Source organism: Lutzomyia longipalpis, chromosome 2, assembly GCF_024334085.1.
Source record: "Lutzomyia longipalpis isolate SR_M1_2022 chromosome 2, ASM2433408v1".
NCBI classification, from domain to species: domain Eukaryota; kingdom Metazoa; phylum Arthropoda; class Insecta; order Diptera; family Psychodidae; genus Lutzomyia; species Lutzomyia longipalpis.
In genome coordinates this window covers 1,341,974-1,362,217 of record NC_074708.1, presented here as the reverse complement: position 1 = coordinate 1,362,217, position 20,244 = coordinate 1,341,974, and the positions used below count along the sequence as shown (strand labels likewise).

Genomic DNA, 20,244 nt, shown 5'->3' with positions numbered 1-20,244 from the left:
ACTGTGGGGAGTTGACCAAAGCCCTGTGGCGCCCCCTATTCAGGGCGCCACAATAATGAGTAGAAACCGGGTCTCAATTAGATGAAGGATTTTTTTTGCCTATCGGGAAACTAAACCAACATAAAATTCAAGAAGACAAATAAAATGTAAAGAAAGAGGTTGAGTTTTACGTTACTTTATCGTTAACGATAGACAAACCAATAGGGTAGAAAAGAATACGATACGCCTTCCTCGGTACTTTATGCTTTTTTATCGTTGCCACAGGAATATTGTATACACCGTTCATTTTTTTCCTAAATGATCTGTACAACTCTGTTCCTTTAAGGAGGGTGTAGTCTTTACCCAGAAAGAATAAATTGAGTTTCAATCAGTTATTTGATTGCATCTGGTTTTCATCAAGAAGAAAGAAGAGAATATTCTCTTAAAGTAAATAATTTTTCCGTTAAATTAAAACAACAACTTAAAATTATCTCTAATTTACTACACCCTTCACCGATTTCTATCAGTGTAGTGCTCCACATATAAGAAGTAATAAATTGGGTGAACCTTTACGGGTCTTTTGAGTTCCTTACTGTCTTATGAACTGTTTTTTCGTCTTACCTTTAGTCTAAAAGTGTGTACTGGAGGGTGAATTTAATTTCCCTTTTCCTCTTCTTAATGAGTCCACAGCGCGATTCAAAATTTATTGAGTCAGTTATGAGGCGTGCAATATTGAATGGAAGGGTTTCACATTCTCCTTGGACGAGGAGTTTCTTCAGGAAAACACCCAGTCAGGGTACTTTGTTGTTCCTTCCTTCCTTCCTCGGAATAAGGGTTAAATTCCAGTTCTTTGGCGCACCCAAGAGGTGGAATTATTTAACCATTCCGGCTCACTGATTGTGCGAAAAATGCATTGAAAGAAGAAAAAGAGTAAAAAAAAAGGTGAAATAATTAAATATTCATGCCGCGGAAATGTCATCCAATGACCTCACATTTATTTGGAGATTAATAAAAATGCTCTCTGTGTGATTATTTATTAATTAATGCCTCATGGTTGTTTTTGGTACACGGTCTTGATCATATAATATGTATCTTTTTGGTGGGAAATTGGCCTATTTCGGCGCAAAAACATACCGTGTGGAATAAAATTGATTTGAAAATTTCAACAACAAATCCCCGGAATATAACCAACTGCTTAATGAGACCACATAATATTCTGTTCACGTTTGAAATAACAACACACTCCACCCCGGCAGAGAGATACTAAAAAAAACAATTGTATTCAATTACTAACCTAAATGCCTGTGTCCGCAAAAATTGATAAACTCTGCGGTGGTGTTGTGACTTCATTTCTAGGGCAACGCAATTAAACATATCATTAACAATTTGTGAATTTTAAAGCAATTTGCAATTTTAAGGAATGGACGAAAGGTGTTTTTATGTGATGAATTTAAAATAAAAAATATGAAATTTATCAAAATAAATATACATTTTTCACGTGATAATTTGTTATGTCTATTTGTCCAAAAAATCCATAAAACATATGGCAAAAATTGTGGCACAGTGCCAGGGATTTTCCGCTAAAGCATGCGAAATATTGGCGCGCTTCTGCCTTTAATGTTCACTGCTGTGTGCGAGATATAATTAATTGGCAGTTTTCGGATGTTTGCTGCTTCTTTTCTTTCAGTTACCACTAAAATTTTAATTATTTGTCGAACATGAGGGGCAAAAAAAAAACGAATTTGGTGAGATCAGTTAGAAATTGACTTGAAAACACGGAGGTTTCTCTAAAATTAAATTTTTATTGCGCGATTTTATTGAAATTGCCCCCAAGTGATGTTTTCACGAATTCCCGCTCTATGACGCGAAGGTAATTGAACTTGAAAAAGATGCGGAGCTTACCAGCAGCAAAAAAGGTGAAAATGTGATTGAGAGATCATGGTCAGGCTTTTTTTTTTTGCACATGATGCTGTGTTTTTTTCTTCTTTTGCCTCAATCTAGATTAACATTTTATGTTGTACTCCAGAATAAAAATACGATGCACTAGATTGGAGATGAAGAAATATAGAGAGCACAAGTATTTTTGTCTTGTTTATCTAACATCCAAACACAATGCCAATTGACCTCTTTTTTCGGACATCATGCTGTATGATGCTGTTAAATTTGGTGAGATAAATTCAGGTCAAATAATGTTGCGAAAGGCAACAAAAAGTAAAAACTATTATAACTTTTTCAATTATAAATTGTTTGTAGCTTCCACGCTGAGGTATAAATGTCAGGTAGTTGTTGTTCCTTAGGAAGTTGTAAGATTAAAAAAAAAATTTGCGATTCTTTTTAATTGGGATTTTGTTAAAGGGAAAAGTAAGGCAATGTCTTGAGACTTTATCACTGTTTTTACCCAATAAAAAATTTATAAGGCCAACAAATGATCAATTATGATTAAATCAATTAGATTGATCACATATTGATCAATAATTGATAAATCCATCAAAACAGTCAGTCGATTAATCAATCTTTAGTCAAATCGGATTGCTCAATAAATGATCCACTATGTGGTCTTACATTTACTCAAAACTGATATTTTTAATCATGAATTGAGCAACTATTGAAAAAATATTGTTCTTTAAATTCTTTTTCAATCGGTTGGTCAATTGAATTGATCAAAGATTGAAAAATAATTGTCGAATAATTGATCTTCTATGCGAACATTACATTGACTCAATGCTGACTATCAATATTGAGTCAATTTTAACACAATTTTTGATCAAATATTGACAAATAATTACAAGAAGAAGTCAAGATAAGCAAGAGATGTAGGGAGATTTTTTGTCTCCTTGTACCACTGCTCTCTTTATTCTCCTTATGGTCAAAAGACAAAGAATCAATTTCATCTCTCCTCAAGAAAGTTCCACAGATGTGCATAACCACTTGCGATAAAATGACACGAGTAGCAAAAAAAGAAGGCAGCTTCACATGGTGTTGCTGCAGCTAATTGTTCTGGATTAGGCGTGTGTGATACCTACCTTTCTCATGGGTATAAAGCCAGCCAACTGTCCCACGTGTCGTCCGAATGGATTGTACCTTAAAAGATAATGAGATGCGGTGTATAGAATTAAGGCATTTTATCAGCATGTGTCTCTCTGTGCATGAAAGGTCCAATTTCGTGTGGCCTTTTCCGCCTTTTGTAATAAAAGGGTATGTGCAATGGACATTTAAATTGATGCACATCGCGTTGACAGTGTTCGTGCAGCTCATAATTGTCCGATGCATGTACCCATTGAGTCTCTAGAAAACAGGTGCAAGTGCTTGTTTAATTTAATAAGGTGGCACGGGTGAGATAAGCTAATGAGTGCGGGAATAAACGGTGTGGTTAGTCACAAAGCCCACCACACTATAGGCTAAGGGTAGGTCTCCCAGTTATTAGGAGTTTTGCATTGGTAATTTCCCTCTGTAGCCCGGAATCGTGTGCACGGAACGTGCTGACCGAATTTCCAATGTGGAAGCATAAAAATTCCTCTCAACTTTTTTTTTATTTTACGACAGCAACTGTTTTGTGAGAAATAATTACGCATTTTTTCTTCGGTTTAATGGGGGAGATGAGAGACGAAATAGAAATAATTGGGGTGATGAGAGTAATTGAAAAATCTTATGTATATATGTGTGTATTACTAATGGTGAGAGATTGTTCGTGTCCTAAATGACTATCACCCGGGTGAAATGATATGTGATTGAGGGAATTGTTTCATTTGGAAAATGAAATGCTCTCATCGCAAGTCTCATCGTCAATGAAAATGACTTTGCTGAATGCTTACACTATCTACCAAATTACTCTCCATATAGAGGCCCTTTTGCTCTGAAAGTTGACCTTTTTCTGAGCTTTTTTTCTCTCGAGATTAATTGCAAAGGAAATGAGGAGCTTTTTTTTTACACATTTTTCCGGAGACTTTAATGAAAATTAACGATTAGCTCGTCTAAAAGTTATATAGATTACAACTTCGTAGTACCTCTGTGTGCTACATACACGGATTCATCAAATGCATGCGAGTTTAGCCATTAAGAGAGCTCACAATGCATTTGCTATATATGTAGGTATACCTTTCATACTTCGTCCTCAATGAGTTTCCATTGAGGCGAATGAAACAATATAATCGGATGAATTGTCTTGACCCATTGCATTTAAATGCGATGTAGAATTTAATTTGTTCACTCTTGTAAGTTCAGAGGGTACCTACATATGTACATATATAGTATTGGCATATCTCTTTCAAATTTAAACTATTCAACGCATTTTGGTGGGATTACATGGATTTTCACATTGAATAGGTTGAATTTAATGTGAATCCCATTTCCCCCACCCTACTTCAAATTCATACGCATACATACGCACGATTTTTTACACATACACACACATGCAACATATATCGATATATGTTTACTCAATTGCCGGGTGCTTAACGCGCGTATAGCAATTCCGGTCGGTCCGGGTGTTATTTTATTTTCAATTTTAGTTCGCCTTGGGTCTTTCTGACGTGCAGACATAAAGTAGCGCGCGAAAACGCACACACACCGTTCAGGGATACGATTTGCGGCAAAATCGTGAATTTTCCAATTCAATATCTCTCTTCCACCTGAGATATATAGTTGCCTACCTAACATACATATATTTTATTTCCCTCCCTGGGCATGTCGTATACATTTTCACAGTCTCTGCAATTTAGTGGTGGTGTTTTTTGTGTGATATGCTAACATGCGGTCTTGGAGTGATTTAAATGCAACACCATTTTATGTGTTTTAGACTAACAAATAAGAATTCCAATCGGACTTGAGTGCCTGTGCTCCCCATATATATTGATGTACATACATAATGTAATGCTAAATGCCAAAACGAATCACCCCAAACCATGCGGAACTTTCGCCCCGGTGTATTGGACCATTCACACGGACCCCATGCCTTCCCAATTGACATCAATTAATTGTGCAAATGGCTAATGCAGCATTATATAAAATTGAGAGACAAATGTAATTGGCCGTATGTTGAGTCACTCAATTAATGTGACTGTACGATGTGAATTACATGGGAGGTGCAAGTGAAACACTTCAATATTTGATTGACATGAATTTTTTAAGAGACAACTAAATCCATGCCAAGGGATACGTAATATTGGCCAATATAAATCATAATAATACAAGATGTGATTCTGTGTGCAAAATGATACACTTTGTAGGCAATTTATTGTGGAACTCCCTCGCAAAATCATGAAAACTAGTGTTCTGCTGTGCCAATTCTCTGTCTCTCTGGTTTAATTTTCAAGTGAGGATTTTACTAAAACACTATGCGACACATTTGCAGTGAAAAGTAAACTTTCTTTGAGTGATTATGTGTAATTGCTATCTATCATGCTCTATATAGCATAATGATATGTTTGTAGATTACACATAAGACTTTATTTTTTTAATGATTTATTTAATAAATTAGTTTAAATAGAGAAAAGAATATTTTTGTTTTTAATTTGATTTTTATTGTTATTCTCTTTTTATTTGTTAATTTTCTCTAAAGAATAACTTTAAAATTGTCTACAAAAGTCTTTTAAATGAATATTCTTAAAATTTCGCTTTAGAAGTTCTAGAACTATTCTTTCAATGAAACCCATTGGATTTTTTGTGAAAGATGAATCTTTTTTTGCACTCAAATTAACAAAGAAAAACTTTAATTAATTACAACTTCTACTAATAATATTTTTAATTAAAGAATTATTTTTTTTATCACATAATAAAAAATCCCAATCAATGAAATTTATTTCTTCAATTAATAAATAATTGTCGCATAGTGTTTTTCACATAAATCTCGTGAGATTTGTAAAAATACATAAATATATGACCTTCGCGGTGACTTTTTTTTTACAGTCATTCACAGTGTTTTCATTGGACAATGCCAATTTGGCGTGCATGATCTTTTTCACGGGCTCTTTTTCGCACGTCAAACTGTGATTACGAAGCTTCCAAAGGACACTACACAGTGAGGCCCAAAAAAAATAAAAGAATTTTTGACTTGAAAAAAAAATCCGTGAAGTGTAAAGTGCGCAGTGAGAAATCCCACTTGAAGACTTTCAATAGCTGTGTTCTTCAATGGAACACCACGAGGGGTAGAAATCACGTGAGTGGCTCAAAGAGTCAATTATCGGGGCTGTGAGGGCCTTGGCTGTTTGCACGTGACTCTCGGTAGGCAAGGATGAAATACCTAAGCGGAGGACACAGGGAGTCCTACACCCTTGTGGCACGAAAGAGGTACGCAGAGGAATGCCTATGAACCCCAGCAATTTGCCATCGTTCACCGGCAATCTCATCAATTTAATCATCTCTCTCTCACTGTAGATTAAACTCACATGTAGGCATGAGGGGGCGTAAATTGTATAGATATTGATAGAGATTTCCTTCAGACAGAATTTATTTTGCAGCAAAATTATACCTGAACTTTGGGAAAATTCACGGAAAAATTTCAAATTGACTTTTTAATTCCAATTAAAACACAATTTAGCTGAAAAATTCTCATTTATTATTCTAATAAATGTAGAAAATCAGAGTAATAAAATTCTCACAAATTAAATTCTCCTTTTAGCAAGCAAATATTTACAAAACCTATCAAACTGATGCGGCAATTTACTCCTACACCGGCTTCCGTAATTTATCGTTCCAATGACTTCAAACCAATTCTTCTTATCAAAATCATGCTTTGCTGAAAGAATTTCCTTATAAAACTTAATTTATTGGCTGGGAAACAATTTTTTTCACGGGAATCTCTTGAGTGTACCATTAAATTGCTTTTCGGTTGACATTTTGGATTTTTTTAGAGCAATTATCTAAAAGAAAAATTTTACAATTTTGGAAAACATAAAGCAGCATAAAATGACAATTTAATTTGAAAGATAAAATTTATTATTTTGCGATGAAAATTTCGCGGAAAACTATACAAACATTTTCTATTAAATATTTCTCATTATTATTGAAAAGTGAATTTTGTATAAAGAATTCATTTAAAATGTAACAAAATGCTCTACTTTGCAATAGTATATAAATTCCAGATTTCCCTTCGTGCAATTTTATAGCCTCGCAAATTGTACAAAATTCTCTCTTTTTGCCGGATAGAAAATTTTTGAAAGTACCATTCGCACATTGGTATTGGCTTCCAATTCATCTATTTAAGCTTCTCTTGTGCAATATTTCCGCCGACAGCTGTTCAATTTTGTGAATTTTATGGTAATGCAAAATCAATAGGAAATTCCACATAGTTGCGATGAATCCATAAGTAGTCAAATTCACACTATTTTCCTTCCCAATTAACATTATTTAATCATATGGAAATTTTTGTCAATTCTATTTGAAGAGTAATATTGATTTTTCTTAATGTTGATTTTCCACTGCGCCACACATCCCATGTTTTTGTCTCCAATCCGTACACCGCGTGTACCAACATAGATCGTCGTAAGAACAACAATTTAATTTATATGTCTATTTAAAACGATATATAGAGATGAAAATTCAATGTAGGAGTTATGTATAAAAAGAAGTAAAGAAAAAATCTACGTGGTGTGTTGTATTACATATTATAATCAAGCACACACCAGAGCGGAGTTATTAATGGCAAAGATTATTAATTGTCTCATATTCAGCACTAATTCCATCATCATGGAGCATATATGGTGCAGAAAAACGCGGCAAAAGAACGATATTTTAATCAATTCCCCTCAGTTGCGAGTCAACTCATTGAGAATTCTATATTGTGGGAGTATAATTTTCCACTCGATGTGCATTTCGTTTATTAAACATTTCATTCAGCGTTGCGAGGAAGATACTTATCAAAATTGTGGCAGAAGGAAGTTGCGGGAATTATCTTTCTTCTAATCTGCATGCGATATTGTATTTATTTTTAGGTTGTACCCACCCAGGCGATTTATGTGTATTTATGTATTTTGCTATATATTTCATCATAATAATTTTTCCCTCCCGCAACATTGCATCGTTGAATTTTTCATCCCACCACATGATTCGCGGTCTCCGCGGAGAGTCAACCCAGCTTGATGCGAATTCTCAAAAGCAAAAGTACGATGCGATGTACGGGTGATGAAAAGAAGAAGTTGTTTAGTAGAGACATGAAGAGAACGATGACTCTCCGATGGATTACTGCAAGTTGGAAAAGACGATTTGTTGAGATTTCTCAAAGACAGAAAATTAAAGAAAAGCTATCTTCATGCTTTAGGATGTTTCGAAATAAATTTTATGAAGAACAATTCTAACATAAAACGTGAAAGTCAAAGAAGATAAAAATTCATAGCTAAGTTCGGCTTTAGTTGTTTTTAGGCTAGACTTAAGTTTTTAAGTTAGGTCTGACTTTTATTAGTTAGGGTTAAGTTTTTTTTTGGAATCTAGACCTAAGTGTTTTACGATAGGCCTGAGTTCTTTTTAAAGCTATGCCTAAGTTTTTTTTACGTTGAGCCTAAATGTTTTTATGACTAGGCCTAAGTCTTTTACATTAGGCCTAATTTGTTTTAGGCTAGATCTGACTTTTTCAAGTTAAGTCTAAATTTATTAAGCTTGGTTTAAAATTTTTGCATAAATTCTAAGTCTTTTAAAGCTATATTCCTATTTTTTTAAAGCTAAGCTTAAGTTTTTTAATCCAAGATTAATTTTTTACGTTAAACTTAAGTTTTTGAAAGACAGGTCTAAGTATTTTAGTTACATCTATCTTTTAGGCTCGGTATATTTTATAGGCTAAGCGCAGGCTATTCTTAAGTTTCCATAGTCAAGTTTTGATGCCGAAAAAGCTAGGTACGTATTCAGGTCCTCTTCAGGCATTGATATTGTGGTAAAAATCATCTAGAAATTCATTCAACCCCGATGCAGTCTGACTTAACATTTGAACCTTAAATGAGTGACCTTAAAAAACCTTAAATTTAGTCTTTTTAAACTTATGACTTAAGTGAGAGCCGGACTATATATAGGAGAATGGAGTTCAAGTTCAAAACTTCAAGAATTCCAACTTGACGGAAAAATATTTCAATCAACTTTCAGTACTTTAATTTGTTGCCATCGATTCAACGCATTCCACGTTAAATTCTACCTCTCGCGGATCTTTCGCGAGTCTTTTCTTTCAACCCTTTTTGCACACGTGAGATGTACACGAAAAGCAATTGACTATGAGGAGAACACTTCCACAATATCACACATCAAAATCCCTCCTTTCTGCCAAAGTCATTGCTCCCGCCAGCAAAATATTGTGCCACATTGAAGCACCGTGCGCGGCTTCCCCGGTGCGCGTCTTTAGCAACAAAAAATACGCACTAAAGGCAAATTCATCATGATTATCGCACAATTCGCCACTCAATGTGTGTTTATTGTACGACTTGGCGTTAATTTCATTGCCACTAATTCACAATCAAATCAGTACCTCCATTGTTGTATTCGCGCACATATGATAAGGTGGCAAAAAAATCACGAAGAAGCTTCTCTTTTGATAAATGAATACTTTGCCAAGACGATTAAGCGGTGAGATTGGATGTTCAACATTATTTGTATTTTTTTCTCATGAAGAAATATTCTGTTTTTTTTGTATAATTGAATTAGGAATGATTGGAATTGGTTGTGATGAGCCATAGCATCATGTTTTGATTTATCTTGATTGCATTTTAGCAATTCTCAGTATCAATTCGATCAATTTATCTAAATAGTCTATTGATCTAATTGAATTCATTTGTAAGAATGACACGATTTGTTCTAGATTGAATCATTTAGTAGTTATTTGAAATATTCATTCTGAGCAATTTTGTCAATTTAAAAAAATAGCTCTGCGTAGAAAATCTCGAGTATTTTATTAAACAACAATTTTATGTAAAATCTTGGAAGAAATTTTAGACAAAAAAATTAATTTAAAATCAGCAAAAATAGCTCTAATTTCTCTTTTGGAATAAATTATATTTAAAGCCATATCGTGTGCGTGTGAACGCACTTTAAATCGTTTAATTCGTGAATTTATTTCAATTTCTTTAATCACTGAGGTCATCCGGGTGATTAACCCTTAAGAGAAAGAAAAAGAAAAAAAGCGCCTATTACCTAATTTCGCTCGATTTCCCAGTGATAATTGGATCAGTCAGTATTTTCTTGTCAAATGCTTCATGGCGCGTAAATTTGGCACACAACCGTGATTAATTGGTCTGTAAAGAAAAAGAAGAAGACAATTAAAAGCTCATTATATCCACGATAGATTTCTTTGGGTAAGGTATTACATATATCTATAAAAGAAAAATTTTCTCATTATATCTTCGCGCACGGTAATCAGTTGTGAGAAGGGCGGTGCGAGAAAGGAGGGTGAGCTGGGATAGAAGGATTTATACCCTGCTAAAAGGGTCGTTGATCCCATAGGAGATTCCACGTTAATTTCATACGTGTTCACTCCATTGGAAGAAAAGGTACTTTGTATTGTTCGTCAACTTGTTCAGGCTCCTAAATAACTTGCATTGAGAACCCTTTTCTTTTCTTATACGATGGGGTTCAACCACCCCTTCGCGTTTTTTTTTTTGTGGACGCGAGAAAGTAAGAAGAAAATGCGTTTTGAGATCATTAATAATTCCACCAAATGGGTGCACTGGATGCTGGACAAAACAACAGTGAAGAAAAAAAAGAGACCGGTTAAATATTTTCGGTTTCACCGCGCGAAACACGTTTGGTGCGAGAGGAAAAGTGGCTTATGTGAGAATTTCTCGCTAATCCCATTCGTCAGAAAATTTCTTCGGGCGCCTCGCAAAGTGACACATTATTTCAATTCCACGACGAATTACGTGTATAGCCGTCTGGCTGGCTACCTTCTCACATGGCCCGAAGAGGTCTTCTTGCGCTCAAAGAGAAAAATGTAGATCAGGAGGTTCATGTGAATAAATTATCCAAATTAACCCCTTCTTTCGCATGTTGAACCTTACCTATTGTGATGATATAGAATACGAAGACGCAGAAGATATCAGAAGGTTGATCTTGATGTTCTTGCAGCAGTGAGGTCTTGTAGTCGAGGAAAAATACTCAAAAAGTATTTAATATTAATTTGTGCTTAAGGTCTGTTTTTATGAATAAGTTAGAAAAAAAGATTATTTTCTCAATTTTTGATTCACTTAAAAGACTTGAAAAGTAAAGGAGATTACTCACACTTCTATGTTAAGTTTTTTATTCTATCGGAAACAATTTGGATATGCTTAATTTTGTAGATGAACAAAGAAAAGGAATATGAAATCACCAAAGAAATTTCCCGAATTTCCATCTAGGATTAATAGGGGAAAACCGGGAAAATTTGCTTAAAAATGCAACAATGACGTCACTATTGTGTGTTTTTGTCTCTTTTAATGCAATAAACATAGAGATTCTATATTTTATTCTATTTCTATTTTATTGTATTTCTATTCTATTCTATTCCTTGTCGAAAATCATTGATAAGATGGTAGAATGATTATTTCTTGTATTTTATGAGAAACAAAAACTACAATTATGACGTCATTCCTTGCATTTTTGGGAAAATCTTTGACGACTTTGCCAACTGATTTTAATGAAAAACAGAAAATTTTCTATAATCATATATCTTTATCGGTTTTATTCAAAAGTAAGTTTCTTATTATTTTTTTCCTCGATTGAGGAATTTTCTCACACTAAAGTGAATAAACTCCTTCATAAATTGATATTAAATATTAATAAATAAATCTTCGGGCAATCATTTAAAAAAAAATCATAAAAGAAAAAGCTCCAGGAATTTCTTAGACAACCCTTGCGTGTACCGCGTGTGTTACCTTAAAAATTGCCCGACAGATCATTTTCTCTTGGGCGAAGATCAATTCTAAATCCCTGAAAGAGATAAGATGCGATATTCCGGAATGACTAGTTTTTTTTCTCTCTCGTTTATTTGTACACTAAAGGCGAGAATTGTTGTAAAAAAAAAGAATGCATTTTGCGTGAAGCGCAGACTGATTTAGTGCGACACGAACGATATTCGTGACAATTTGTAGGCAATATCACAAGACTGCGGTAGTGGTTCTTTTCAATTTTTCCAGCCCATTTCCATCATAGATTCCATAACTCTGTTGCTTTTGCACAACAGGTTGTTGGTGTAACCACGAAAGCGCGCCTCTGTGGCTAATCTAATGATTTTCTCTCTTTCTCTTTTTTGCTCCTCATTCAACATAGGCGTCAACACATGGCAGGATGTGCAACAAACTCAAATTCAGCACCAAATGTCGCCACAGGTCACGCAACCATAAAGTCTCCTGGGCAGAATCCTGAGCGTCTCTATGGGGCTACGCAAGATCTCTTTGAAATACTCGAGCGCGTCCAAAACTCCCGTCTAGATGATCAACGATGCGTCCTCCCGCCCTACTTCTCACAGGTAAGCACACCCAGAATTTGTATTTATTTTCCATCCAATTCGATGGAATCTCTATCCCATCCATTGTGATTTTTTTTTCTTTCTCTTGAAATTGATTTCTCACCGCCCGCATATCCTTGTTGCTTATCCAATAAAGCATCTCCCTGCTAGAGGAATATTTCTTTTCAATCCTCCTTTGAGGATTTTTTTTTGGGAGAATAATTTCTTCTCAAACCCGCAATGAGGAATGAAAAGGAATTTCTCAGAAGTGTAAGCATGGGGATTTCTCGTCAAGGTTTCTGGGGATGATTTTTTTTCCACATAATAAATAGAAATTTTCTCAAGGAAAACTCCCGGCTATGGAGTTGCCCAAAAATTGTGTGAATTTTTAAAGAGGCGTTATTAAAGCTTCGTGGTGTAGCGAGGCTTTATAAAAGTCTGTCATTGATTTTTTTTTATATTGACTTTTATGGATGGAAAAGTTGCTCCAAATCGCTTCAAGCTGAAAAGATCAAGAAATTTCAGGCGAAAACACTTGGGAGGAAAATGTATATGGTGTTTGTTCAAAGAAAACACAAGGTGTTCCATTCTTTTTGCAATATACGTACATATTTTATAGATGAAATAGTTTGAATTTAAAGGTCGATTTCTTTACAAAAAACTTCTTTTCTTTCTAAAAATTCGACAGTTAAAACTGATAAAATCTTTCAAGATTTTTTCCTCTCTTTAAACATATTAAAGAAAAAATAACCTTCAAGAGTTCTTTAACGATCTTTATGACTGTTTTTAGAGCAACAAATCTAAAAAGTAAAATTTAAAAATATTAACTGTCAAATTCTTACATAAAACTTTTAAGAAAAGAAAAGATTTTTGACAAAATCGACCCTTTTAATGAAACATTTATCGATCTATTAAACATTAATCCCTAATTGACTCTTATGCTGCATAATACAGGGCATAACATATTTTTCATCCATTTAAAATTCAAGCAAAGTTGCATTGAGAATGTTACACGTTGCAATTTTTTTCCCAGAAAGGATTTCTTTTCAATTTTATAAAATAAACAGCTCAATATATTATTGGCGAACGCACGTCATCGCGCATAATTTTTATGATTGATGATTTTTTGCAGAGAAGCCCATCAATCGTGTCCTGATTGTGTGGTCCTTCCAATCAACCACATACACATCAGCCCCTTTCTGACCTACATCCCTAAAAATGGAAATTGTGCATCGCACTCATGTGAATGTAACTTAATTTAGCGCTATGCGCGATAATCACTCCGGGGTCCTCTCTGTTTACTTTCCATTCAAACAAATAAATCCTCTACCGCACAATTTGATGATCTCATGTATCAATGTACACGGATTAGGAGGATTCCATGGCGTGGAATTTAGCGCTTGAGTGAAGAATGTCGCGCATTGGGTCACACATGATGTAGAAAAAAAAATTTGCCCTGTAGCAGCTGCAGTTTTTTTTCCTCAACACAAAATCCCTCTTCAGTGGCGAATTGCGGAAGGGAAAGTCCTACACTCAGGGTTGATTTTGTCGATGTTACTTTCCCAGAGGGGTGGTTTCGTTCTTAAGGGGTTTTTATATGTGCTCGCTACCATATATGAGTGGAGCATCACATTGAGCAATTGTCAAATTGATGATTGAGTAATAATTGTCTCCGATGCACCATAAAAATGCCTTCTGTTTGTTTCCCGAGGGATGGTCCCTCCGGCAATTTTATTTGCTTTCACTTTTCTAATCTTCGCTGCTCAATTTTATTAGGCTTCCTCATTTCACCCGTGTCTATCTTGTCTCCTAAATTGGGATGACGCGATGGCACGTGCCCTTATGGTGTGTTTGCTCTTCCTTCCTCTGTGACTTTTATCAGTCTGGCAAGTCTGACGGATGTCTCAAAAGAGGATCGAATTTATTGGTCGCGTGTAGATGACTATCGGATTTTTTTTTTATCTTCTGTGCAATGGGAAAATTTTTGTGTTGATTTTCAGCAGATGTTTTTGTATTTTAGGAGAAGTTCTGTTTGGGGTAAAAGTTACCATAAAATTGGGATGATACACTAAATTTTAAAACCGAAAATACTGTGAAATTTTATTTTTTTATCGAGTATTCTATTAACCCAAATATCAAAAACCTAAACCTATTAAAAGGATCGTGAATTTATCTGTTAAATTCATTGATTTTTTTTACTTGGGATTTAAAAGGATTTTTTAAATTCAAAATCTTTCAAATAGGCTAAAAAATATTTGTGAGAAAAAAATTGGCGGATAAAAAAAGAAAAATCGCATTTTTGGAAAAACAAAAAAAAGTTCGTTAAGGTTTAAATTTTTCCGCACAACTACAAATAAACATTTTACGCAAAAAAGTGATGAAAAACAGTGTTTCATTGCGAAGAATAAAACATGAAACATACATAGCCAAGACACATGAAACACGCAGCTAAAAAGCTCAAACTAGAGCTTTTAGTTATATACGTACATAATACAGTGCCGAGAAAAATAATAGGATCACTGATATTATTTTAAATGCATCCTCATTTTTAGTCTTAAATATCTCAGGCTGTGGTTGACCTAATTTAAAAAGTAGCATAGATTCTGAAAGCTACATTCATCCTCTGTCGAAAACTGCCAAGAAGATAGAATTCACTTGGAAAACTGATTTTTAACAGGCGCTCAAGTAGATCCATACTAAAAACGCCACTTTCAGTTCAACCTATTATTAAAATTTAAGGAATGAATTGATTTAAAAAAAAATATCTCCATTAGAAATGGGATAAATGTAGCTTTCAGAATCTTCAGTTGTCCTATTATTTTTCTTGCCACTGTATGTAAATACATTTTATATTCAAATAGATTGCATACGTATGCGGGTATTAATCTACTACATGTACCTACAATTGCATATATGTAGAACTGTTTGGGCGCAAAAAAGTCTTTGGAGTGTATTTAATAGATTTTTGCATTCTTTTTTTTCCATTTCACACTCAATTATCGCGGAAATTAATGGGAAAATTTCACTGCAAATTGTTCCAGCAGATTGCTGTTTAAAAGAAAAACACATTACAAATCGATTTAATTAAATAACAAATCGTTGAGGAAATTATTCGAAGAAGCAAAATAATGTAACTGCTGCCCGTTTAATTTTCACAAGAGTGTGACTGCTTTTGTATGTATGAGAAAACATGCGAGAAAATGGGGAAATGCAATTGGCAAATTAGTATGAAAATCCATCAATTTTGGCATATAAGTTGGACGCTAATTTTCTGCATGGGATACCATCTAATGAGCACCGTAGCGGATTTGATTGAAAAAAATTCAACTCTCTGCCAATAAACGCCAATTGCCGTGCATGGGCTTTATATGGCGGCTGTAATGACTGCTTGTATTTTTAATTTGGCTGATTGCTCGGAAAATATATAGCGCCTATAAAGGAGCGCAGGAGGGAGGTATGTATAGTTCCATGTTAATGTGTCACACCTCAAGTTTACCTTGAATTTTTCTGACGCTCTCTCAAACACACCGTCTATTTGTGATGTATTTGCTCCTCAGTTAATGAAAACCATTCTTTTTTTTCTCTTTCAAACACCATGTATGACTCAAAATGCTAAAGGCAACGTCGCCGAGGGAGGAAAATGAATAAAATATTGAGTTTTATTACTAATTGAGATGTGCTAGAAAAAAAGGTTTATAGATATGGAAGAACTAGGCATCAGGTTTATATGAAGAGGTGGAACATATTACCTGGTGCTTTATTGACTGTTGCGTGTATTTGCGATAGCAATATTTTGGATTATGGAGTAAAAATAAACACTATTAAAAGAATTTCCCCCCGACGATTGTATGTGCACGATAGGACGAGGAATTTAATCTGGATAAAGGAAAAACCAATGTGATGACTCAACTTAAGGGGGAAAATCAGGGAAATTTTGTTTGAATATTTTATATTTTAGGAGTAGCGTGATAAATATTACAAATCACAGGGCGTTCCATTCATGCAGCCGTCTTAAAAGGAGTTTATTCTCTCCATTATGGAATAGTTCTTTATTCAATGTTAATCTTCTAGTACAGAATTAAGAAAGAATCTCAAAAACAATAAGAAATCGTCAAATAGAGTCCATATTTTCTATTAACTGTGAAAAGACATAAAAAAATTATTTGAACATTTAAAGAATGACGTCATTATCGTGCTTTTTTGAGGTTTTTTTTAATAGAATTTTTTGCATGCTGAGAAAATGAGTAAAATCGGTAAAATTCTTTGCTGGAAAATTAAATTTTAGATAATTTTAAGATTTCCAAATGAAAAGACGATATTTTTTACAAAAAAAAATCTCTTAATTGTGCTATGAATGGAACACATTGCATTTGAGCCTATTAAATTTCACTTTTCTTAATTTATTTTAATTATTTTTGCGTATTTGAAAGCAAAAGCGTAGGATTGTGGTTCAAATGTTGTCCCCATTTGCCTCTTTGGGATTCAGCTTAATTAACTTAAATAAAGTGTTTGAGCTCTCAGTTGCACAAACGCCCCACAAAATGCAAGCTCACAAAAGTCATTGAATCTTCGCGCACACATTTAGGGAAATTGCATGCAGATTTTCTTCTACTAAACTGTGTGTGAGGCCTGTCTTTTGGATGAAAAATGAACTCGTCGCGTGTTCTCTTCCACGGAGTTTTGTCGCCTTGTAGCCGCATGCTAGCTATATAGCGGCGGGCGGCGTCAATGTGTTTTATACATCTCCGAGGCCGCGGTGTTTGAGATCGTACGGAGCCGTCGTCATTCAGTGTGAAACCTCCGAAGAGGCATGAGGTGTTGCTCCACGCGGTCTGTGAATTGAATGTATGGACAAGGGGAAAAGAAGTGTATGCAGTGTGGTGTTGTAGAGTTTCATTCACGGAGCACGTCGTTGTGTATGAGTCAGTGATTTTTTGGACAAGACTTCGAAGGTGAAGAAAAAAAATAAGTGGCAGTACTGGAAAAAAAAAGAAAAGCAAATCTCTCCAGCAATCAACTCGCTGTTATATCATTCGTTGGAGTTATTTCGTGATTGGAGGAGTAATAAATAATATAGGATTTTTTTTTGCACACCACTAAAAGAAAAACCGTGAAAGAATCACGCAAGAGTTTCTCAAAAGTGGGCTTGTCTTGTGTGTGCATGAGTTCGGAGGTTTATAAAGTAGAAAAATTTAATTTTTTTTAGGCAAGAAAAAGGCATCTAAATTGCACGTACAGCGCATTAGCAATTGACTTGCATTGATGTGGAATTAATTGCATTTTGAGAAAAAAGACTCGAGAGCTACTCAATGGATATATAAAAAAAATTGTGAAAATCATTTTTTCTTCTTGCTGCAGAGAGCATTTCACTCCCAGCAGTGTGTGTTGAATGTGGAAATTTAATGCGCCAAGTTGGTTGGAGAATTTGAAATTATAGACATTTCGTGGATACCGCGCGAGCCGCAAATAAAACCCGAAAGAGTTGAGTGAAATTTTTTTTCACAACATTTTCGGTTAGTGTGTCACTCCAAAGATTGAAATCCAAGAGATGCCAACAGGCAAATTGTAAAAGACATTTCACCTGACTGAGGAACGAAGGCATATCTCATGAGATTTTCTCATTAAGTGCTGTGTGCGTTTTGTTAGACAAGCTGAGAGAAAAAAACTCTGCATTTCGTAATAAAATCGTGATTTTTTTCGGGGGGATTGGCACCTCAAAGAACAAAAAGAGCAACATTAGGAGTTGAGAAAGACGCTGACAGAGACAGATGAGTGATGTGGATTATCCAACAAACCCCCCATAAATAGAAAATCAAAAAAAAAGAAACTATAATATTACAAATTGTGCGTTCTCTGTGGTATAAAAAAAAAGATTTTGTGGGTAAAAGGACCACAAGAAAGGACATAGAGACAAAAAATGGATCATATGAGATCCTAAGGACAAGGGACATACCTATAGTGGAAAAAAAGGCAAGGTGGCATTTCAAACCGAAGGCGTTGAGCGCCGTTGGGTGCGTCAGGCCGTGATGGGTGTTCTTCGGTGGCGCGATTTGCCCGGATCCCGGAATTCCGTGGGTGCCCGGACATCGATTGAGGTAAAGAAAGAAAAATATTAGTGAATAGCATGTTTAAAAAAAAGAAAGAGTGGAGAAACGATGAGCTCTCCATGTAGGTAGTGAAAATTTCCAATGAAAGTCTAAATTACTTCCACACAATACTATGATGCCTCAACTCTTTCACTCTTGTGCAAATAAACACTGCACATTGTAGGGTTGTTCATGCGAATTGTATACTCTCGGTTATTTGTTTTCTTATCAATAAAATTGATAAAGAAGATAATTTTGAGATCTTGAAGAAAAATAATCTCTTGATGTTGGCTGACAATTTCAATATATAAATTCGATAGATTTATGTATTTATATATAATTAAAGGTCATCAAATTACATCCTCTCCTAGTTACATAAATAATTTTTGTAGATACAAAAAAGTTTTAATTAAAAAGTAAATATTTTTTAATTGAAGAAGAAAAAAAAACCAACCATTTCAACATGACAAATTCCTTTCATTTTCTACGATTAACCCTCTCTATTTGGTTTAAAAATGAAGGCACACGATTTGAGAGAGAAAGGTGAAAATCACTGCACGAAAACTCTTGCTATATAAAATATATATGTAGGTATGTATAAATTTATAATTGCGGAATATATTTAACCTTGCTGATGATTTCAACAATGTGAAATCATCGCCTTAAATCTCCCTCATCCACGCATCCACAAACTCGATAAAACCCGACCGGGGTTTAATGGTATACACACAGGGCTCTCGCAAGAAGAAAATGTGCAAGAATATTCTTCGTATAATTCATTAATCGCGAGACTCTTACAAATGACTTATAAAACGTCTCATGGGGAGTCAATAAACTCAACGGGCACGGTACGCGGAAAAGCAGGGAGAGGTACGGGAATTATGAATAAAACTTCTTTGGGGCCTTCAACTCGCGTTACATCTTTCAGCAATGAAGGGGGATTTTTTTCAAACTTCTTCAAAGCCTTTTCTTCAAATGCGATTAACACGGGGGCTTGTATAAAGAAATTTCTCAACAACAAAATTTTCATTGACATTTTTCTTCGTGTGTCGATTGTTGTTTGGTTCTCAATGAAAAAAAAAGTAGTAACGAAGAAATAACAGTTGAGGGAAAAAAATCCTCACAAATGTAATTTATGCATTCTGCAACAGACATTCATTTTGCTTCGGCGTCTATGAGAGGGCACAAAAATTCTCTCAGAATAGTATTTTTTCCGCTCTTGACAATATAATCTTGAAGATCAGCATGTTACATACATACATATAGCGTGGTAGAGGGCAGGAGAAAAAAAAGAAGAGAAAAAGGCAAAGTCTCGAGGAATGGGAATCCGCCGCATATAGCATAATTTCCTATTGTCTACATATCCCGTGGAAAAGCATGTTCAAAAAAAAAATGCTGGGTGTTTTCTTCTCACGCCGCGCATAAACTTTTCCGTCTCTATGGGCAAATATGCTACAATAGGAGCATAAAAAGTAATTAAATGACGTGTCTTCTGCACTGAAGCGCGCTAAAATTTGTGATTCCACTCAACACGAACGGATTGCTTTGCCAACACTAGGCGCCCTATGTTGGGCTTAACTTGCAGTTTTCTTTGTCTTCACACACAGATCTTTGTGTACACATCAAAAATCTTTTCCCTGACAATCTCGCATGTACATATATTCTGTGTTAGAGTCAAAGATATTTTTCTCCAAATGCTCGTTGGTTTTTTTTCTTCCTTGCTTCTCCAGTACTCCGTGGATTGTGTTATTGTGTTTCATCTCTTTACATTTTTATTGTACTTTTTCA

The 20,244-nt window shown here is 34.8% G+C and overlaps 1 protein-coding gene and 1 long non-coding RNA gene across 18 annotated transcripts in view; one reads left to right on the top strand and one right to left on the bottom strand.

Moving 5' to 3' along the window:
- Positions 1-20,244, top strand: part of LOC129788472 (rap1 GTPase-activating protein 1) — a 71,055-nt gene that overhangs the window by 34,072 nt on the left and 16,739 nt on the right. For 10 of the 16 annotated variants that reach the window (XM_055824577.1, XM_055824578.1, XM_055824579.1 and 7 more), the window contains one exon: positions 12,193-12,391. In XM_055824577.1, the coding sequence (XP_055680552.1) occupies positions 12,193-12,391 (199 nt within the window). Of the gene's footprint in view, positions 1-3,284; positions 5,291-5,883; positions 6,265-11,911; positions 12,107-12,192; positions 12,392-15,472; positions 18,466-20,244 lie in introns of those variants that run through there. The other 6 variants (XM_055824582.1, XM_055824588.1, XM_055824593.1 and 3 more) reach the window with 4 other exon arrangements.
- LOC129788474 (uncharacterized) lies at positions 6,637-11,126 on the bottom strand. Of its 2 annotated transcripts, none has more exons than XR_008750366.1 (3): positions 10,947-11,126; positions 10,084-10,184; positions 6,637-8,157 (listed from the first exon to the last, which is right to left on the bottom strand). It is a non-coding gene; the product is annotated as an uncharacterized LOC129788474 (long non-coding RNA). The 2 variants fall into 2 exon arrangements; XR_008750367.1 differs by lacking the exon at positions 10,947-11,126 and adding an exon at positions 10,257-10,664.